The sequence below is a fragment of the Peromyscus eremicus genome, chromosome 20 (genome assembly GCF_949786415.1).
Source record: "Peromyscus eremicus chromosome 20, PerEre_H2_v1, whole genome shotgun sequence".
NCBI classification, from domain to species: domain Eukaryota; kingdom Metazoa; phylum Chordata; class Mammalia; order Rodentia; family Cricetidae; genus Peromyscus; species Peromyscus eremicus.
The window spans coordinates 2,953,426-2,975,521 of record NC_081436.1 but is presented as its reverse complement, the minus strand read 5'-3'; the positions used below and the strand labels follow the sequence as shown (position 1 = coordinate 2,975,521).

General features: G+C 49.1%; 1 protein-coding gene across 1 annotated transcript; it reads right to left on the bottom strand.

The window, feature by feature from the left end:
- Positions 1-3,804: 3,804 nt before the first annotated feature.
- Cela1 (chymotrypsin like elastase 1) lies at positions 3,805-17,019 on the bottom strand. The gene is made up of 8 exons (XM_059247662.1): positions 16,980-17,019; positions 16,291-16,373; positions 14,560-14,660; positions 12,929-13,054; positions 11,266-11,402; positions 9,695-9,840; positions 4,484-4,633; positions 3,805-3,909 (listed from the first exon to the last, which is right to left on the bottom strand). The coding sequence occupies exons 1-8, from the start codon at positions 17,017-17,019 to the stop codon at positions 3,892-3,894; spliced, it is 801 nt and encodes a 266-aa protein (XP_059103645.1). The 3' UTR covers positions 3,805-3,891.
- Between the last annotated feature and the right edge of the window lie 5,077 nt (positions 17,020-22,096).

Here is a 22,096-nt window from a genome sequence, read left to right as displayed (position 1 = left end):
GGCATGCCACTGTCCAGCTAACCACTGGGCATGCCACCGTCCAGCTAACCACTGGGCATGCCACCGTCCAGTTCCCTGCAAGGACCACTGGACACGCCACCGACCACTGGACACGCCACCGTCCAGCTCACCACTGAGGCACACCACCGTCCAGCTGCCCGGGAGGACCACTGTGGCAGACCACTGTCCAGCTCAAGTGCTTCCCCAGGCAACAGGCTGGCGTCCATGGGGGCATTTGGAGCTGAGAGGGCAGCTGGGTTGTTCTGAGGAAGTTGGCCAAGAAGGGATTGTTTACGGTGGACTTTGGTGGGTGCACAAGACCAGCTTGGAAACGCTAGCCCTGGGGTGGGAAAAGAATGGCCCCATTGAACAGGGTCTTCGAATGTGTACCCTTGGTTCCCAAAAGCTGAACGGGACCTGAAAAGGACTGAAATGAGGGGACAGAAAAGACGGAGTTCCACTCAGTGAGGACGTTTAGTGGACCAGAAACCACCGATGGGCAGTATGGGTATTGATGCTGGGTGGCTATGTCTCAGCCTGGATTGCAGTTTAGCCGGCTCTAAGCCTGGACATTGTAGGGACAGGGTGCAGAAGGTGGGCAGAATCCAGATCTGGATTTGAAAGGAAGACTGGAAAGAGAGATGAGGTCCTCAGGAAAGGGGATGTCATAAATAAAGTACTGAGGAGGAGGAGCCAGCCAGGTGGTGGTGGCACACACCTTTGATCCCAGCCGTTGGGAGGCAGAAGCAGGCAGATCTCTGTGAGTTGGAGGCCAGCCTGGTCTACAAAGTGAGTTCCAGGACAGCCAGAGCTACACAGGGAAACCCTGTCTCAAAAAAAACAAAAACAAAAACAAAAACAAAAAGAAATAAGTAAATAAATAAAGTGCTGAGGAGGAGAGCGCGGGAGAAGCCTGAACTGGGCAATGGCAAGCAAGCCTTTCGAGTCAAAGCACAGCGCGTTAGCTGGACACAGGACAGGAATTTAGACACAGATTATGCAAATTGGGGTGGGGCAACAGAGATTACAACTATGGTTTCTCTAGGGAATAGGTCTTCTTCCAGTGAAGTTCTGCCTGATCACTTAGAACGGAACAACTGAAAGACATGGATGGATACAGGTTTGGGGTAACCATTTATTCCGGAATCTCAGAGAGCTGGTAAAATCCCCTCAAGGAAAGGAAGATGTCATAATTGACTTCCTATGGGATGCAGAGGGAAGCTGGAGGCCTGCCCAGAATTCCCTGCCATTGTTTTCAGTTTCTTTCAGGCAAATAGACAGTGCACTCAAGGTCAGCACCAGACATTGCAGTACACCGGGAAGCCAAGCTTGAAAGGCAACCCCCGGTCTCGAGGTGCTTAGTGTGGCGGTAGATTGGCAATCGGATGATCACCCGGTAATGCGCTTGATACAAATGCATACAAATTTTTCAAGCAATAGGGGGTTAGGGAATGGATGTTAGTTTTGATGATGGCCTGGAAAGGGCAGATTAAGAAACTGGAAGGACTTCATATAGACTAGGAAAGAGCAGAGAAATATGGAGACTCTTGGTCCTGCAGAGATGCGGGAGAAGATAAAAATGGCGGCCAGGGTGTCATTAGCGGAAGCCCGATACGTGTGTCACTCCCAGGACGTCACAGAACTTCAGCAAAGTGTCCTGACTATTACCTCCTAAGAAACACTTTTCTTTCTTAGTGTTTGCTTGACACAGGGCCTGTAGCCTACGTGCGTGGAACTCAGGCAATCCTGCTTTGGCGTGTTCCCTTGAGACAGGGCCTGAACTTAGGCCATCCCGCTTCAGCCTGCCAAGTGCTGGGGTTGCAGATGCGCACTACTATGCCTGACTAAGAAGCTCTCTGGTGCAATTGACTCATTGGTGTGGAGGGAAGAGTAAGATCAAGCTTGGGAATGCCTACGGATCGGGTTGTGCAAACAGGCATGCCACAAGATGGCATGGGCTGGTTTAAGGACTATGGGCCTTTGTTGGGCTAACTACCTTTGATAGAAAACAACAAGAAAATAAAACAAAACTCTTTCTCATAACAGGAAGGACTGATAATTCTCCTAGATTACCCCAACTCCCCTGTGGTGGATGTGGACAGGAATTCAGGCATCCTGACTCCAGTCCAGCCTGTCATAGCACACACAGTGATGTAGCGGTCATAGCACACACAGTGATGTAGCGGTCATAGCACACACACAGTGATGTGGAGGTCATAACACACACACACACTGATGTAGAGGTCATAGCACACACACAGTGATGTAGAGGTCATAGCACACACACACACACACACACACACATGTAGAGGTCATAGCACACACACACACTGATGTAGAGGTCATAGCGCACACACAGTGATGTAGAGGTCATAGCACACACACACACACACACACACACACACACACACACTGATGTAGAGGTCATAGCACACACACACACTGATGTAGAGGTCATAGCACACACACACAGTGATGTAGAGGTCATAGCACACACACACACACACACACACACACACATGTAGAGGTCATAGCACACACACACACTGATGTAGAGGTCATAGCGCACACACAGTGATGTAGAGGTCATAGCACACACACACACACACACACACACACACACACACACACTGATGTAGAGGTCATAGCACACACACACACACACACACACACACACACTGATGTAGAGGTCATAGCACACACACACACACACACACACACACACACAGTGATGTAGAGGTCATAGCACACACACACACACACACACACACACACACACACACACACACACTGATGTAGAGGTCATAGCACACACACACACTGATGTAGAGGTCATAGCACACACACACACACACACACACACACACACACACACACACCACACACTGATGTAGAGGTCATAGCACACACACACACTGATGTAGAGGTCATAGCACACACACTCATGTAGAGACTCTCTCTCCTGCTGCAGGCAGGAGGATTTGCCTCGGCCAGCAACCCTGCTGTCCCGTCTGCTCCCCGAGTCCTCCCATCTGCTCTTTAGTGATTGCTGTGAAAAGCTGCTTCTCACTCGCCAAAACTTCTCCTTTCAGTTCCCCTCTGTTTCTCCCAGGCCATTCCTGACAGCCTGAGCCCTGCTCAGGACAACACAGAGTTATCAGTTTCCTGGCTGTGTGGTGTTTTTAGCGCTCAAGATCCGGTTGCCTATTTTAGTCTCCACCTCAGAGTGCTGATTCATGCTGAACTCCAGCCCGGAATGGCTGCCTCTTCCTTTCTGGGCTCCCCCCCTCTCACCCCTTTCTTTTCTCTCTTTGGTATCTCTTCTCCTCCCTCCCCTCCCTGCTCTGTCTTGGCTCCCTTAGTCTGCTGGCATCTGACCCCTAACCCCACACCTCTAGGACATCCTGAAGCTCCTGTCATCCAGGAGCTTGGAGTTAGCACTTGTTCCAAATACAGAGCGAAGGGAAGAGCCAGGCCACGGTTGTGGTGAAATTCATCTTAGGACTTACAACTGGATTTCCTGAAGGGTGCTTAATCATAAAAACAAACACACAATATGATAATACATTCAGTTTTATTTGCCTTTCTGTATCTGGTTCAATAGTCTCAGAATTGTCTTTCATCCCCGCCCCCTCCTTTGCCCCAGGTGCTGGAGACCCAACCCAGGGCTTCTCACATGCTAGACAAGGCTTCCACCGCTGAGCTACACCATCAGCACTCCTCTGCCCCCGTTGGGGATGAACCCAGGGTTTGGTACATGTTAAACAAGTGCTCCACCGCTGAGTGATGACCCCAACCCTTTCTTCTTCCTGCTGACTTCAAGTCTTATCGCAGAGCTAAGAACCATCTTGGGAAGGCAAATGTTGACTCTATCTTGACTCAGGAAAATGTTCAATTGGAGGCTATGACCTGAAGGAAAAGACAGTTATGTTCTCAGTCAGTAACCTCTGCCCACTTTACTTCCTCAGGGCTTCTAGGTGAGTATGGCAATGCATTGGGTTTATGGGGTGGTCAACAGAAAACAGGGTTCATATGTGACAAGACACCTCAGTGTTAGCCACATAGCCAAGACCGGCAAGGACAGATCTTAAAATGGCTGTGAGCCAAGACTCATGGAGCAAGGCTCCAGAACATGTCTGATGGCTGGAAGGCACAGTGACATGTTGAGTGTGGCTCCGTGGCTAGAACAGCTAGGCAGTAAGACATCTTTCACAGGTGAAAATTAGGGCACGCTTCAGGGTGAGGTGGGTGCTTGGAGTGCAGGTCTTTCTGAAGCCCTCCCTTGGCTTTGATTCAGGATAGCAGTGTGTGTGCTTGATTCAGATTAGAGTAAACTATAAAGAGTGAGGGTGTGAAGGGGAGCCCCTGTGGAGGGAGGGAAGGGAGCTAGGGAGACAAGGCTTCCCCAGCCTGGGGTTCCCTGCCTAGGCAGACACTGCCTGGATCACCAGGGAGCTTCAGCTCAGCATTTTCAGGAACTCACATTATTCATCCAGGAGATGTAAGCAGAGACTCTCGTGAAGACTGTGGGCTTCTTAGAGACGTTACAGCCCAGCTTGGACACAAAGCTGGTCACTCCATGGACAGAATACTGGCCATTCACCAAGCAGTGGAGGGGACCTCCAGAGTCACCCTGTCAGAAAGAGCAACAGAATTCTAAAACTGCAGCTCACTTCCTTCGCGCGAACACACACACTTAAAAAAAAAACAATAACTTAGCCGGGCGGTGGTGGCGCACGCCTTTAATCCCAGCACTCGGGAGGCAGAGCCAGGCGGATCTCTGTGAGTTCGAGGCCAGCCTGGGCTACCAAGTGAGTTCCAGGAAAAGGCACAAAGCTACACAGAGAAACCCTGTCTCGGAAAACAAAAACAAAAACAAAAACAAAAACAAAAACAAAAAAAAAGAGAGAGAGAGAAAGGAAGACTTCCATTGTGTGGATGCAAAGGAAGTGGAGTCCCACTTGGACCCCCATGGCCTGCCGTTTTAGATCTCTGCGGTTCTTCCCCAGGGCTGTCGGAGGACGACTTTCGGACGTTGGCGCTCTCCTTCCACGTGGGTTCTGAGGACTGAACTCAGGCTGGCAGGCTTGCTGAGCCAGCTTGCTGGCAGGCTCTAACGCTTGCTGCTGTTTGCTCAGGTGGGGCTAGAAGTGGACCCCTTGGCTTCCTTCACACAGGCTAAGCACACACGTTTGTCTCTCTCCCCCCTCCTCTCGCCCTGTCCCCCCAACCCTTCTCTTTCTTCAGACAGGGCTTTGAGGGGACTGGAGAGATGGCCCAGTAGCTAAGAACACTTGCTGCTCTCAAAGAGACTCCCAGTTCTGTTCCCAGCACCCACGTGGTGGCTCCAACTGTCCATGACTCTGGTTCCTCCGCAAGTGCCAGACACGCCCACAGTACCCATACATACATTTATTTTTAATTAGCTTTTTAATGCCTGGCTGAATTTACTTTTAACTTTTAATTATGTGTATGCACATGTGGAGGCCAGAGAGAGTCTGGCCTCCTGGATCCGGAGTTATGGGCAAGTGTAGCTTGTAAGGCACCTGACGGGTATTGGGAACTGAACTCTGGTTCTCTGGAGGAGCAAGAAGCTGAGCCATCTCTCTAGCCCCAAAGTGCATGTGTGTGTGTGTGTGTGTGTGTGTGTGTGTGTGTGTGTGTGTGTGTGTAAATGTATACTAACCTATGGAAGCAGATTTCAAAAGGTTAGCTGAGCTGACATGGTGGCACATGCCTGTAATCCTAGAATTTAGGAATCTGTGAGTTTGAGGCCCGCTTGAGTTACAGAGTGAGTTCCAGACCAGTTTGAGCTTTATAGAGAGTCCCTGACCAAAAAAAAGGTTAGCTGAAAGTGGTGTCCTCTGGGGAGGGGAGGGTGTCAATACGACAGACGACTGTCCTGTTCTTTCTACTATTCACTATTAAGATTCGTAGTCTCATTTGACAACACAAGCAATACGTTTAGCACCAATAAAAATTAAACATAAGAAGAAAAGGAGGTGGGGAGATTGCCCAGTTTGGAAGGTGGTTAAAGCCAACACAAAGACCTGGATTTGATCCTCAGAATCCAGATTGTTTTTAAAAAAAGCCCCTGTTATCTCAGTGCTGGGGAGCTGAAGGCAGGCAGGCCCTGGACCCTAGCTTATTTTGTAAATTAGGGGGTAGTAAGTGAGCTTGTCTCAAAAATAAAGATAGACAGTGCCTGAAAATGACATCACAGGTTGTCCTCTGCCCCCATCCCCTAACACACACTTGCACACACAGATAAACACGCACAAGAAGAACTAGGGAAAGTGACCAAAAAATTAAAACTGGAGCTAATCCTTCAAAGAGCTCACTATAACCCTGACTACTCAGGGAAAAATGTTTTCAGACGATTTTACTCTCTCTCTCTCTCTCTCTCACACACACACACACACACACACACACACACACACACACACACAAAACAAATCTCTCCATCCATACTCTAGCAAATCAAGGGGAGGAAAGTTAAGATTTATTTCATGTGTGCAAATGTTTTGCTTGTGTGTGTGTATGTCTGTGCATCACGTGCCTGCCTAGTGCCCCCAGAGGCCAGAAGAGGGCATCAGACCCCTTGGAGCTGAAGTTAAGGAGGTTGGGCCGCCAGGCAGTCATCTCTCCACCCCACCCCTCAACAATTTTCTGAGAGTATTTCAGAACTAATGGAATGGGGGAGAACCGAGACTGTAGAATACCACAGCTTTCTGCTGACTGGCACGAGGAGAGAATGAGCTGGACGAGATGGAAGGCATGACTGGAGATCTAGGTCAGAAGTTCTGAGAAGGTGCAAAAGAACCCAGTGTGGATGTATAAACTGAAGCCAGAGAGAGCGGCAGATCCTCCTGGAGGAGAAGGGGACTCACTTAGGCCTCTGAAAACCTCAAAGGCCTACTACTATCTGGGGGATCTCCAGTAAGAAAGGATCCAGAGACACATTTATTACAAAGACTTATCAGTTTGGGGAAAATAAATTCTCTAGCTCTTCAGAACTGAACCTTTGAGAGCAGAGGTATGTGAATTAGTTCAGGCAGGCTGGACTTGAGGAAGGAAAGAGACCTGGAAGAGGTTGGTTGTACTGGGCATTAGCCTGTCTCTTTTTTAAAGTACTATTATTCTTATTATTTATATTTATTTTGAGATAGAGTCTTACTAAGTACCTCAGGCTGGCCTTGAACCCTGAGGTCCACCTGGCTCTGCCTCCCGAGTGCTGGGATTAAAGGCATGTGCCACCATGCCCGACGTCATGGTGTTTAAGTTTTAGCAGTGAGAACTGGAAAAGCAATGGCTACACAAATCCGTTGGTCCTTCCATCCTGTTGTAACTGGCACTCCAGCCTCCTGCGGACTTCTCTTCCCCTTCCTCAAAGCTGGGGCCCTGCAATCAAACCACCCAGCCTGGAATTAATCCACCCCCTCTGACTAGGTCTCTGAGAAAGAGTGAGTGCAGCCTAGGCCAACCTCACCGCCTGGAAGGACAGTCCTTTCCCGCCCGCCCGCCCGCCCGCTTGCTGTAATTATCCCAGGCATGTGCAACCTTTGCCCCTTCATTTTAAGCAGTCAAGCTGACTTCCTAGTTCATGAGTAACCAGAAGCAATAAAACAGAACACCTGCCTCCAAACCTGTTCACGTTCTGGGAACATCTGCCACCTCCCAATCCCCGCCCCCAGTTAAAGCCAGCCCCACCTGGGCTCTGGTTTCCATCCCTCCCTTCCTTCCTGGGATCGTGGGCCGTCCATTATCCTTCTCAGTCTCCAGGACACCTTCCTCTCTGCCCATTGTCACCCTCAATTTCCTTCCCCATTGAAAGATCCGTCTTTCTGTGATTTCTCTCTCTAATGCCACCAGGCTGTCTGTCCCTCTCCCTCGTCCAGGTTCTTGGAGAGTGACCCACATTCCCTGAAGAATGTCTTTTCATCCTTACCTGTGAACTGTGTTTCTGACCTCACCGTCTACAGATACTCTTGCCATGACAAACAGTTACCAAAGGGGCCACTTACAGTCCATCGCAGCTAGGGGATGACTGTCAGTCTCTCCCCAGGCCTGTAGATCCTGCCTCATGCTTTTCTCTCACGTCTACAGCCCTCCCTTGGATCTGGGTGTGTTCTCTCTCCTCCACTCACCCCTGGAACAGTCAAGCCTTTCTGTTCTTGTGGATCTTTCCCAACCCACTCTTTACTATTCTGCAACTTTTCCTTGAGGTGAGGGGTCACATTTGTTCCCAAGGGCATCTCACCTAGCATTCTCTCCCAAGCTCCATTTTTTGTTTTATTTTTTCTGTTCTCAAGATAACATCTCAGGTATCCTGGGCTGGTCTTGACCTGGCTTTGTAGCCCGAGATGATCTTGATGCTCTGGGCCTCCATCCTCTGCCTCCCCAGTGCTAGGATTATAGACACACACCTCCACCCCATCTATGTGACACCGAGGGAACCCAGGCTTTATGCTTGTGTCTTTGTGCTCGCAGCTGGAAGATTATCCTTTGGGTTTTTTTTTTTTTTTTTTAACCATTTCCAAAGGTTATAACCATAGCCAATTGCTCACCGGCCATAGACAACCAGGCGGCAGGCTGGACGTGGCTTGGGAGCCTCTGATCCTATCTCGTTCTAGCCGAGGGGAAAGACCCCTTGTTCCCCTGGTGCTGTAAGCCGGATGCCTTCGTTCATGTTGACCCTTCCTCTGAGTGACTCCCCTCTTTTCACCTGGTACTGAACCTTCAAGACTCCTTGCAAGTTCCACTGTGTTGGGGGAAGGTAGGTCTTTCCTGACTCCAGCAGACAGAGGTAGTGTCTATCCGGGGACTTCCATGTCACTCTGCTTGTCTTTACCAAAACATTTAGCCACAGTGTTATGACACCATACTTGTTTCCGCAGCATTATGATGCCACACTGCTCTAGGTTCCTTCACTTGTCATTGTTTCTTCCCTTCCTTCCTTCCTTCCTTCCTTCCTTCCTTCCTTCCTTCCTTCTCGAGACAGGGTTTCTCTGCATAGTTTTGGTGCCTGTCCTGGAACTCACTCTGTAGACCAGGCTGGCCTCAAACTCACAGAGATCCGCCTGCCTCTGCCTCCCGAGTGCTGGGATTAAAGGCGTGCGCCACCACCACCCGGCTCACTTGTCCTTGTTTAACCCTTTCTGGATTCCTAGCACCCAGCACAGTTCCTGGCATGTGTGAGACATGTACACAGGTTGAAGGGTACTGAGCAACCTGTGATATGGTTTACTGTGCATTGATCTTATCTAAGTTGAGAATTCTCGGCACTGTATAAGATTATAGAACTGCTTAGTGTGGGTGCCTCTGCTGTGCCCACCTGCACCCACTCCTGCCAACACCAGAGGAAAGGGCAGCGGCGAGGACGTACAAGAAAAGGGGATGTACAACGGGATTGGAAGCTGCCTTTCACACAATTAACCACCACCCTCCCCACAGGCCCAGCCCCACAGCTACCGTTAAAAGAATTTAGGTCACAAGCAACTTCTAAAGACTATACACATATGTAAACACAAGAGCGTTAGGGCCACAGAGCAGCTTTTGAGGTAAGGCTATTGAACGAGGCATTTTCACAGTCCTTCCCACCTTGAGGTTCTGTGACAGAGTAGAAAGCTGAGTCCATCCATGGGTGCAAGAGTAGTGAGGGACTGAGAGTGAGCCAAAGGCGGAGAGTACTCACCTGGCATCCCGAGCGAACCCCGTCTCCCCCAGCACACACCATGGTCCTCTTCACTGTGGAGCCCCAGTAAGAGGAGCTGGAGCAGATGGCATAGTCCACGCTGGGCAGGTATGCCTGCTGCAGGGTCTGAGACAGCTGCCCGTTGGCTGAATGGGATGTCACATTGGAAGTCAGCACAGGGAAGAATCCTTCCACAGTGTCTTATTGCCCTCTCTTTCCTTCTCCTCCTCCTCCTCCTCCTCCTCCTCCTCCTCCTCCTCCTCCTCCTTCCCCTCCTCCCCCCTCCTCCTCTCCCTCCTCCTCTTCTTTCTTCTACAGGGTCTCCCTCTGTAGCCATCGCTGTCCTAGAACTGGCCTTGAACTCACAGAGACCTGCCTGCTTCTGTGCTCTGAGTGCTGGGACCAGAGGCCTGTGCCACAGCGATTTATCTCCACTTCCTAAGAGCTGTGTTCAGGGGTTGGAGAGATGACTCATTGGTTAAGAGCCCTTGCTGTTCTTGACGAGGACCTGAGTTCAGTTCCCAGCACCCTTCTGGGCAAACACCCTCTTCTGAACTCTGCAGACCCTGCACTTCATACATGTGCAGACACATACATGTACACATAGTTAAAAAACAATAAAAATGAATCATTTTTAAAAGGAGCTTAAAGCTGGGTGGCAGTGGTACACGCCTTTAGTCCCAGCATTTGGGAGACAGAGCCAGGCAGATCTCTGTGAGTTCGAGGCCAGCCTGGTCTACAGAGCAAGATCCAGGACAGGCACCAAAACAACACAGAGAAACCCTGTCTCGAAAAACAAAACAAAACAACAACAACAACAAAAAAAAACCAACAACAACAAAAAGGAGCTTAATACAGCTTTCCTTTATCTGGCTTTTTGAGTCTTCAAAGCCTTTTTGCATCTGATGCCATTTCTGTAGGTCCTTACAGTCCTCTCCCACTGTAGAACCACGGTGCTATTACAGGAATTGAGAGCTGGATTAGAAGTCTGTCTGTGTCTGCCCCCGGCTTTCCCAGTAGACTGTGTTCAAGTGAGGCCTCGACTCTTCTCCAGGAACCCCGACTCCTGCCTGTGGCTGCCAGGCTTCCGTTTCCACGTCCCTAACGCCTCTGTTCACAGCTCTCCCATCCTTCCACATCATTTGGGTAACATTCCTGCCATGATGAGGAGAGGGGAGCAGAGGCTTCCTCTGCCCTGTGACTGGATCTGCAGCCCACCCAGGTCTGTTTACTCCAGTTCAGCTGGGTACCTGTCTGTGCAGGGGCAGAGACTGCCAAAGTGAGGGGCAGATACCTGTAACCAGTCACATGACCAAGTGCTTTCCTTCTTTTTTGTGCCCAATTTCCTAATGTATAAGTAAGGGCCAGCACAAAATAATTTCTCTGGTAAGTTTTTCTTTTCTTTCTTCGGTTATGAGAGTCTGTGAACCTCTGACTCAACTGTATTTGATCTGTGGCTCTCTAGGTCGTCCGTCTCTGGCTGTAAATGTCTAGAATCATAGAAAATAATGCGGAGCTCACCCACTTCATCAACATCTCAGTGGTGTATGGTGGGAGCATGTACGACTTACTTTTGGTCTTTCCCCAGCCTGTGATGTAGCAGGGAGTGTTGTTTGCCAGGGTGGTTCCCTCCTGGGGCAGAACCCCCAGCTGGATGTAGTTATTGAGTGTGACACTCTGGGCCAAGCGCAGCAGGGCGATGTCATAGCTGCAGGAGAGACGGAGGTGGCTTACTCAGAGTCAGGTCTGCTGTTCACAGACTCAAGTCCAGTCCTGAGCACTAGGTGTCTGTAACTCCAGCTCTGGGCAATCTGATGACTTCTGGACCTGCACACATGTGAACACAGACACACGCACACATACACACAGATACATACAGACACACACAGACAGACAGACACATAGACACACTTAAAGGAGGGGGGCAAACTTGGAAGCAGTTGAGTTGTGGAACATTTGATGAGTAGCAGCACCACCTGCTGGTAGGATGTTGGAATTGCAGCCTGGCTCTGCTTCGCAACCTGGGGTGGTGGACAGCCAGAGCCATAAAAACGCAGGTGGTGTGATCTCCGTTACAGAGTTCTTAACAGGTACAATTCTGAAACATCTGTCAGAATCATGCCAGTTACTTGAAGCCACCCCTACACACTCTACAGAACAGAAGACCTTTTTAATCTTTTGTGGTGCTGGGGGGGGGGGGGCGTCACGCTCAGGGTCACACATAGGCTGGTGTTGGACTGGATCACAAACTTACACCAATACCCCCTTCCGTGTCCACCATTTTTTTCTAGTGCCAGGGATTGAACTAGATAAAGCCTCAAGCATGTCAGGCAGGCACTTTGCCACTGAATTACGTCCCCTGCTCTTGTTTTACTTTTTATTTATTTTTTGGCAGACATGGGGCTAGGTGTTTTAGAAACTGGGTCATTCTGATCCCAGGCTGTCTTTGTTCTAACCATGTAGTTGATAATGACTTTGAACTCCTGATCATCCTGCCTTAGCCTTTCAAGTGCTGGGCTTACCAGACTGTCCCATTAAGGGCAGCTCCCTAACTACCAAGTTAATAATTACCTTTCCAAAACTTTACAACCCACCTTAAGAAAATTCCCCAGGGGCTGGGGTGGGGTTCAGGGGTAGAGTACTTGCCTGGTATGTTCAAGGCTCTGGGTTCCTTTTCCCACACCAAAGCCAAACCAAAACGAAACAAAATTTCCTTGTATGGATGAAGTATATTCCATAGAGGGAATAAATAACAAAGAACAAACAAAGCCCTGGGTGGTGCTGAGAGCCTAGAACCCCAGTGCTCAGGAGGCAGGGTGCAGGCAACCTCGGCTACACAGTGAGTTCAAGGCCAGCTTGAGTTGCATGAGAGATTCTCCAAAGACCAAAACCAAACCAAAATACCCACCCCCAGAAAAACAGAGACATTAAAATAGACACGTCCTCCTACGATCCAACTGTGCAGCCCCACCCACAAGAGATAAACCCGAAGCTCTTCAGGCATTCAGGTGTGCTCCTGGCCCAGAGGCCAGCGCATGGCCTGAGGCAGGACATGGGGTTCTCTTCCAGGCTCCACCCACGACTCAACAAGGCCAGGCTACAAAAGCCACACAGGAAGTTTCAGGCCATCCCTCCATCACCCCACTCCCCCCACCAGAGAACAAGTGAGGGAAACAGGGGTCCAGTGGCCAGGTGCCCCGCTCCAGCGCACAGCCAGTTTAGTGTCCTGCGTACCCTGCAGCCACGTTGTCCTTGTTCCAGCTGGGGTGCACCACGACCTTCTGCACGCTCACGTACTGCTCCGTGCCGTCGTTCTGGCTCAGGTTGTGATCTCCAACAGCCACACGGAAAGTCTTCGGGCTGGAGAGAGAGAAGGAAGCCTGAGGGACCTCCTTTCCCCTTAGAGGGGAGGAGGACAGTGGTGACAGTTTACTTTGGGGACGGACACTCAGTCCATCTGACTCAGACAGGAGGGCAAAAGGTTAGGACACAGCAAGTTCCCCCATTCCCTAAAGTTAGTCACTGTGGCAGCAGAAAAAATACAACCAGCTGCACGTTCTCAGTTTATTAAGCTAACAGTATAAGTTGAATATGGTAGTACCCGATGGCACCTATCCGTGAGGGAAATAAACCTATTGGTTACACACACACACACACACACACACACACACACACACACACACACATGTATGTGTTGTTGTTGTTGTTGTTGGTTTAGACAGGGTCTCATCCAAGGCTGGCTTCAAACTCTCAATCCTCCTGCCTCAGCCTCCTGTACCAGGGTTACAGACGTACATCTCTATATATGACTTAGACCTGTAACTCCTAAAGCGTGGTCCTGGACCAGCACCCTTATGGTCACCTGGAAACCTGTTGGGGTCTGGGGAGATGGCTCAGTGGGAAAGGGTTCACTGTGCAAGCCTGAGGAGATGCCTCTGACCCCAGCTCTGAGGCAGAGATGCGTCCCAGGGCCTCGCTGCCCAGCCTAGCAAAAACATCAAGTCCCAGGTTCAATAGTGACTCTTTAAAAAAATCAGGTGACGTGATCAAGGAAGACTTTCTGATGTTGACCTCGGACCTACACAAAGGCCCCATATGGGCAATCACACACCTGTATACGCTCGTACACACATGCATGGCCCCTCCCCCTCCCCGCCCCCACAAATACAGTCATCAGGCCTTACCCGGGACTTGCCATATCAGAACTCTGCTGAGGGGACCCACCAACTGATTCTGTGTGCTTCCCGTGTGATTCTAATGTGTTCAAATCTGGGAATTGGGCAGGTATGGATGGTCCAGTGGATAAAGGCACTTGATATGCAAGCATGTAACCTGGGTTCTAGGCCGGGGATGGGAAAATCAGCTCCACACAGTTGTCCTCTGATCTCTGTATGTACATCATGCCGTGTGCCCCCTGCATCCTGTACACACACATTCACACACACAACAACAACAACAATACCAATAATAATAGTAATAATAATAACACATTCCAACTTTTTTTTTTCCAACTTTTTAAAAAGGAAACTATTGCTTGTTACAAGCAGGGAAAATTGACCAGTACTCAGATGCTGAGTCAACGTTTAAGTGTCTCCTCCGTTGTCTGTATTATTTTCCCACTTCAGAGATGAGAGGCTGGGAGAGCAGAGAAGGTCACAGGGTCATAGATACGGGAATGAGATTTGAATCTGGACCTGCTGGACTCCAAAACTTGTACTTCCTCTATACTGTCCCCTCAGGGACCCCCAAACACAATTGGGCTCAGTGATGACCCTCTCCAGCCCTGCCTGGAGAAGTCCAAGTACACGTTCTTCCAGAAGGGTCAGTCGCTTCCTCCCAGGGGCTTGGAAACCGACTGTTCTCACCTGTCCACACAGTGAGCGGCGGTCATCACCCAGTTGCGTCGGATGAGGGTTCCTCCACAGGTGTGGTACCACAGCCCTCCAGAACGGTACTGGAGGGAAATCTAGTCAGGGGGGAAGAAAGCAGGGAGGGATGGAGTCATCTTCTAAAACTCCTGACATTATTCAAAACATTCTCTAACTTCCTGGACCGGGGATAGCAAACCAATCTCCCCCTTGGCCGATGGCTCTGGACTGGCTGGAAGCAGCTGCTGAGAAGAGGTATTAGTTGCTTCTGGGGTCGGCTGGAAAGAGTCTCTACCATTCGATGACATTTGCTACACACACATGAGAAAGCAAAGACACACATAGGCACCTTAGGCATCTCTACACTAGGATGTTGCCATGGGTTAAAACTCAGGTTCTTTTATCTCTCCTTTCCAAAAGGGAGCCAAGCGTTGCTCCTTCAGCCAAGCCCTACAGGTTCAGGTCTCAGGGTCCCCTCTTCAATGTCTTCTAGAAGTACCCCAGCCTCCCACATTGGGGAGAACTTAGAATGACAATGGAATATTTGTTTTGTTTTGTTTTTAAATCAGTTTGTGTTTTCTCATTTTACACAATAGATCTACTTCTGAAAATTGGGTTCAGACTGCTGTAAGTTAAATGTAATTGTAATTGCACAATTCCTCTGGAAGTTATGACTGGTGAGCAGCTATTGTACTGACTTTATGTGTTCATATCTGCATTGAGTCAGGCTCAAGTGTCCTGTTGAGGATGTGGAAAGATAGGGCTGGAGAGATGGCTCAGTGGTAAGAGCACTGGCTGTTCTTCCTGAGAACCCAGGTTCAATTCCCAGCATCCACATGGCAGCTCACAATTGTCTGTAGCTCCAGTTCCGGAGAATCTGACACCCTCACACAGACATACGTGCAGGCAAAACACCAGTGCATAGGAACTAAAAATAAATAAAATTTAAAAAGGATGTGGAAACATTAGCCCCTGTGTTTGGGGCACACTGTGAAGTGGTAGATGCATGTATATTTTAGGGCGTGTGGCACCTTTGGGGTCTGCCTGGCACATAGTCTGTGACTGTGTCATACAGGCTGTCACAGGAATAATGAAAAGACCCCACTCGAGGGACTGGTGTGTTCACCCCCGCACCTGGGAGGCAGAGGCAGCCAGAGTCTGCGTGTTCAAGATCAGCCTGGTCTAGATTGCCAGTTCCAGGCCGGCCAGGGCTAACGTGGCGAGACCCTGTCTCACACCACAAACCCAAACCTGGATGTGGTGGTGAGCACCTGCGATTCCCAGAACCCTTGTGGTGAGGTGGGAGGTGGAGCCGGAGAATGAGCTGGAAGTTGAGTGGTCAGTGAGGGAGGGTGGGCGCTGGCTGGAAGTACAGCACAGGGACTGGAGCGTGGGAGCCCCTGCCACAAGCATGGTGGAAGGCTCTAGCTGCCCTGTGGCGCTCTGGCACTTTCTCTGTGTCTGTCTGTCTGTCTGTCTGTCTGTCTGTCTGTCTCTCTCTCTCTCACACACACACACACTCGCCCAGGAGACTGGTGTATAAGTTCCCTCTCCACAAGCCTTTTGCATTTAGAGTTCCACCTCAGTCTGGTCCCACACATCTTTAAAATTCAGAACTAGACAGCAAGTGAGCTGCCTGAGGGTAAACACACATACACATGTAAAAGTAAAATTTTTCGGGGGAGGGCATGCACAGCATTTCTGGCCTGGGCAGGAGGAATCACCCACCTGAGATGGCCAAGAGTTCCTCCGGGCCTCAGCCCCTCCAACCACCCGTGCGTTAGTTTCTGGAAAGTCCTGGGTGCTGTGTCCTTTGTGGGGCAGAAGAAAAAAAAGTGGGTGATGACTAAGCATGGGGTCAGCGGGGCGGGGGTGGGAGCGCTGGGCTTTGAAGACTGTTAGCTTTGCAAATTCTCAGCTCTCCGCAACAGGCCGGGGCCCAGCCCTGAGCTGTCTGTGCCTCCTTTGAAAACAGAGCCTCTGAGTACCTCCTGCTTCTCTGGGGTGTGCGAGAACTCTGACTGGCAGGGGGAGACCTTTCCCAAACCACCAGGCGAGGGGCCCACAGGTGCCCATGCTCTTCCCTGGCTCAAGGTCACCTTGAGGGACCCCCTCCCCATGCTTCGGCAGGATTCTCCAGAAGCCATGGACAGCAGCCAGGAGGGTTGGTGGGGAACCCCTAAAGGGACTTCTTTATGCTTCTCGGTCAGGCACCTGCCACCCAGCAGGCACCTGCCCGGCAGTCAGGCAGAGCTCCTCAGTCCTGCCTCTCTCCTGCTCCAGAGGGTTTCTGCTAGACTGATAGGCACAGCTTTCCACCTTCCTCTGAGATAGAGAGCTAGCCTGGGCTTAGAGACTTTCTGACCCTCCTGCTCAAATCCCTCTCCCTCAGAGCTCCGGCCAGAAGACCCACTCACCACACAGGACCAGGGAAGCGAACACCAGGAAGTGTAACATGTTGCCGAGAGAGCAGACCACTGCCCCTTTGCCATGAGCCGAACCCTCTTTATACTCCTCTTATCAGCAGCTTTGCTGACCTTCCTCCTGCCAGCTGGGCAGGGCTGTGGGTAGAAGGCAGGAAAGCACAGGTGCCATGGAAGTACAAAGGAAAAGTTTTCAAGTCAACTCATTTATCTGTTACTCAAAGACAGAACAAGGTTAGCACTCAGTTAACCTGTTTCCGTTGAAAAGCATCCAGAAGATCCTTTTTTTTTTTTCTTTTTTTGAGGAATAAGATGGAGGGCACATCATTGAGATGGCTGAGAGGGTTAATAGCCTTTGCCCCCAACTGTCGACCCCAGTTCAATTTCTAGAATGGACACAATAGAAGGAGTGAATGGAATCTTGCAAGTTGTCCTCTGGCCTCCACGTGCATGTGCTCACACACTCACTCGCGCGCGTGCACACACACACACACCATAAATACGTAGACAGGTAAATGTGATAACAAAAAAATTTAAGTTGCAGAATGAGGATTGCTTTTCTTTCGGGTGTACCCCACGTTGTCAGAATCTCTCTCAGCATCCGCCGCTGCCCCACTGTACACTGTGGGACTATAACGCAGAGACCTGTCCTGTGCATGTAGGGATTGGGGGCTGGGGAGAATCGGGGAGAAGGAGAACACAGCAGCTTCTCTGTGTCCAAAGAGGGAGATGGGGCTTGTCCCCAGCACATGGATGCAGGCTGGAGCCCAGGAGCAAAGCAAAGAGGACACTATGGAGAGAAATGGATCTGGAAAGCTCAGTAGGAAAACCACGGAGCTCTCAGGGCAAGAGAATGTGGGCAAGCTGGAAGAGGGGACCCTCAGGCCGGGCGGTGGTGGCGCACGCCTTTAATCCCAGCACTCGGGAGGCAGAGCCAGGCGGATCTCTGTGAGTTTGAGGCCAGCCTGGGCTACCAAGTGAGTTCCAGGAAAGGCGCAAAGCTACACAGAGAAACCCTGTCTCGAAAAAAAAAAAAAAAAAAAAGAGGGGACCCTCAGGACTGGGAGGATGAGGGCCATGAGGATGGAGGGCAGAGGGTGCACAAGAGGAAGGGCCAGAAGAAGAAAGAGGAGGTCAGAGGTCAGTGTGCCCCAAAGAGGAGAGAGGACCATCAGCTGGGCACATGATGGTCGGGGTCACTGCAGGCCTCAGCAAAGGGTGTGGGAGCAGCAGTATAGTGGAGCCTGGAAGCTGCCGTGACTTCCCTAGGGCCCTCTGCATCTATGTACCTCAGAGTCCAGGCTTTGGGGCTGCAGGGCTGAGAGAGGCCCAGGAAGGCATTTGCAGAGTTCTGCAGTCTGGCCCCTGAGCCTTCAGGACAGCGGGTGCCCAGGTAGGTCGAAGCTCTTTTTCTGCAGTCTGCCTCCAGCATCCAAAAAAACAAAACAAAACAAAACAAAACAAAACAAAACAAGAAAAAAAAAAAAAAAAAAAAACCTCCCAAAAACCAGAGGGCTGAGGTGGCCGGAGAATCCAGGGCATCTTGCCATTCCTCTCCACCTTCTCTCTTCTCTGGAGACTGAGAGGCAGTTGCTGGTCCAGGATGAGGTGTGTTAAGAGAAAGCTTGAGAGCCTCCTCTTGGGTATAGCCTGGCATCACAGACTCCAATGTTCTCAGCCTTTAAGGGCATGATCAGTTCCATATCTGTGTCTGCTCTTGGCCTGGCCCAGAGAAACCCAGTCCATGGGCCCTTGAAAACCAGTCTCCTGCCAGGAGCAGGAGCTCACATCTGCAATTCCAGCGCTTAGAAGGTGGGGGAGGTAGGAGGCTGGAGAGGAGTTCAGAGCCAGCCTGGGCTAAAGGAGACCCTTTCCCAAACAAACAAAACAGGAATAAGCTCTATGCTTCCACTTAAACCCTTCACAACTGGAACTTCATCCTTAAACTGGTCATCCTTCCTTTCTCTTTGAGGTACGGTCTGGTCTTGAACCTCTGCCTCCAGGTGCTGAGGTTACAGGTGCCCACCTCAGGCTCTCTCATTCTCATTTATAGGTTTAATCATAGACAGTGACCTCGGTTGCCTTCAATGTTAAGATATTGCTCCCCCCACCCCCTCCAAATAAGCCATTCCAATCCTAGGAACGCATCCTTTTTTTTCCTTTCTTTTTTTAAATTTTTTTTCAAGACACTGTTTCTCTGTGTAGCCAAGGCTGTCCTGGAACTCACTCTGTAGACCAGGCTGGCCTGGAACTCAGAGATATCCACCTGTCTCTGCCTCCAGAGTGCTGAGATTAAAGTTGTGTACCACCACTGTGGGGCTAGAACACATCCTTTTCAATTAAACAAAGATGCGAGGCTGTGGTATATAGTTACACTATAGATAGCATAGATAGTATAGTAAACTATACTGCTGTGTTATAGTATAGTATAGTATAGTATAGTATAGTATAGTATAGTATAGTATAGTAAACTATACTGCTGTGGTATAGTATAGTATAGTATAGTATAGTATAGTATAGTATAGTAAACTATACTGCTGTGGTATAGTATAGTATAGTATAGATAGTATAGTAAACTATACTGCTGTGGTATAGTATAGTATAGTATAGTATAGTATAGTATAGTACAGTACAGTATAGTATAGTATAGTATAGATAGTATAGTAAACTATACTGCTGTGGTATAGTATAGTATAGTATAGTATAGATAGTATAGTAAACTATACTGCTGTGGTATAGTATAGTATAGATAGTATAGTAAACTATACTGCTGTGGTATAGTATAGTATAGTATAGATAGTATAGTAAACTATACTGCTGTGGTATAGTATAGTATAGATAGTATAGTAAACTATACTGCTGTGGTATAGTATAGTATAGTATAGTATAGTATAGTATAGTATAGTATAGATAGTATAGTAAACTATACTGCTGTGGTATAGTATAGTATAGTATAGTATAGATAGTATAGTAAACTATACTGCTGTGGTATAGTATAGTATAGATAGTATAGTAAACTATACTGCTGTGGTATAGTATAGTATAGTATAGTATAGTATAGTATAGTAAACTATACTGCTGTGGTATAGTATAGTATAGATAGTATAGTAAACTATACTGCTGTGGTATAGTACAGGTTACTGCAAAACTTCATGGCTGGTCATAACATTTCCCACAAAGTTTGGAAAAATCCATGTTGACCCAGAGGAGGTTTCAATAAATTGGATCAAATGGTGGAAAAACTATTATTAGACACCGACTTGTTGATTTATTTAGTGATTTACTTAAAGCACTGTTTGTACTGCCCACTTGCCAAGCATGACTTCACTTGCTACCTGAAATAGAATGACCTGGAGAAACAGCTGAGGCAATGGGTCGTCGCCCTAACAACCTGCTGACCTCAGGTAGGCTTCTGGGAAACCTTGCTTGTTGCAGGCTCCACCTTGTGGTTTTAGAACATAAAAAACGAGAATGCCAGCTGACCCCAGGACCGAGCAGGCCTTTCAGGAGGTGTCCTGGCTTCAGTCTACCGGTGACAGCTCCTCTCTTCCATCCACTGGAGTCAGAGCGCTTACTCCAGAGAGCTTCCTGAAGCAACATTACAAGGACACGTGAGAAACACAGCAAACCAGGGATCCCAGCACGGGGCGAAGGAGGTAGGACTGAGAGCTGGAGGCCAGCCTGGGCTACACCTCATGTGTCTATCTGGAAAAAAGGAAGAAGAGGAGCTGAGGGATGTAGGGAGGGGAGGCAGAGAAGAAAGTCAAGCCTTTATTTTTCTTTTCTTTTGTTTTTTTGAGACAGAGTTTTGCTATGTAGCTCAGGCTAGCTTCTATCTTGTAATCCCGTCTCAGTCTCCCAAGTGCTGGACTTACAGCAGCAATACTACACAGCTTTAAAGAGTGAGCTAGATCTAAATAAGCTGACATGAAGAGACATTGTTGGCATGCTAAGTGAAGAAAGCTATTTATAATGTGCATGCTTTTGCATATTCATAGAAAAGGGCATGGGGAGATCTCTGTTCCATGCTGAAGACAGTTATCCCTTCTAAAGAATAAATAGGACGGTGTGTAGTGGCCCATGCCTTTAATCTGAGTACTCAAGAGGCAGAGGCAGGTGGAGCTCTCTGAGTTTGTGGCTAGCTTGGTCTAGAATATCAAGTTCCAGGTAACTAGGAATGAGATTCTGTCAAAACAACAACACAGGTACCTGGGTACATAAGTGAGATTCTGTCAAAACAAACGAAAGAAAGAAAGAAAGAAAGAAAGGAAGGAAGGAAGGAAGAAAGGAAGGAAGGAAGAAAGAAAGAAAAAAAGCAAGCAAATCCAGCTAGGTGTGATGATGCAGGCATATGATCCCAGCACTTAGAAGGTAGAGGTAGGAGGAACAGGTTTTCAAGGTCATTCTCTGCTCATAGTGAGTTAGCAAGTTTGAGGCCAGACTGAGCTACTTGAGGCCTCGTCTCAAAATTAAAGTATCAGAAAGTAGTTACATGGGGGCAGCAGCAGATTTGAGAAGACAGGACCCTTGGCAGGCCTGAGAATAGTCTAGGGGTAGGCTTTAAGGAAAGTGTTGAGTTGGGGCAAGGTCAGCGAGGCAGCCAACTTCTTAGTCTTTTCAACACTCCAGTCAATATGGCCCCTCCCCTAGCCTGGGCCTGTTCCAGGGTAGGAGGACGTACATCCTTATTTTCTGTGAGCTCCCTGATCTCTCCTCAGCTGGAACTCACCCCCTCTAGCCAGTAGGCACAGTGGGTAGGGCCAGAATACATTTAGGGGCCACGGGAGTGTTTAAGATCCGAAGAAGCGAGTAGACTCTGGATGTCATCTTCATGCCAATGTGATCCACACTGCTGTCACTGTAGCCCAGGCTGGTCTCCAACTCTGTAATTGATGTGAGAGTCTCATCTTGCTTCTGGTGAGACCTCCCGAATGCTTTCAGTACTGGCTTGTGCTACCTATCACATCCACTTTACCTGGCTTAGGGGATCAAACCCTGGGCCTTGTGCACGCCAGGCCCATGCTACTCACCAAACTCTCCCCAGCTCTTAAATTAACTTTAAAAAAATTTTATGGGTATGAGTGTTTTGCTGCATATATGTCTGTGTACCA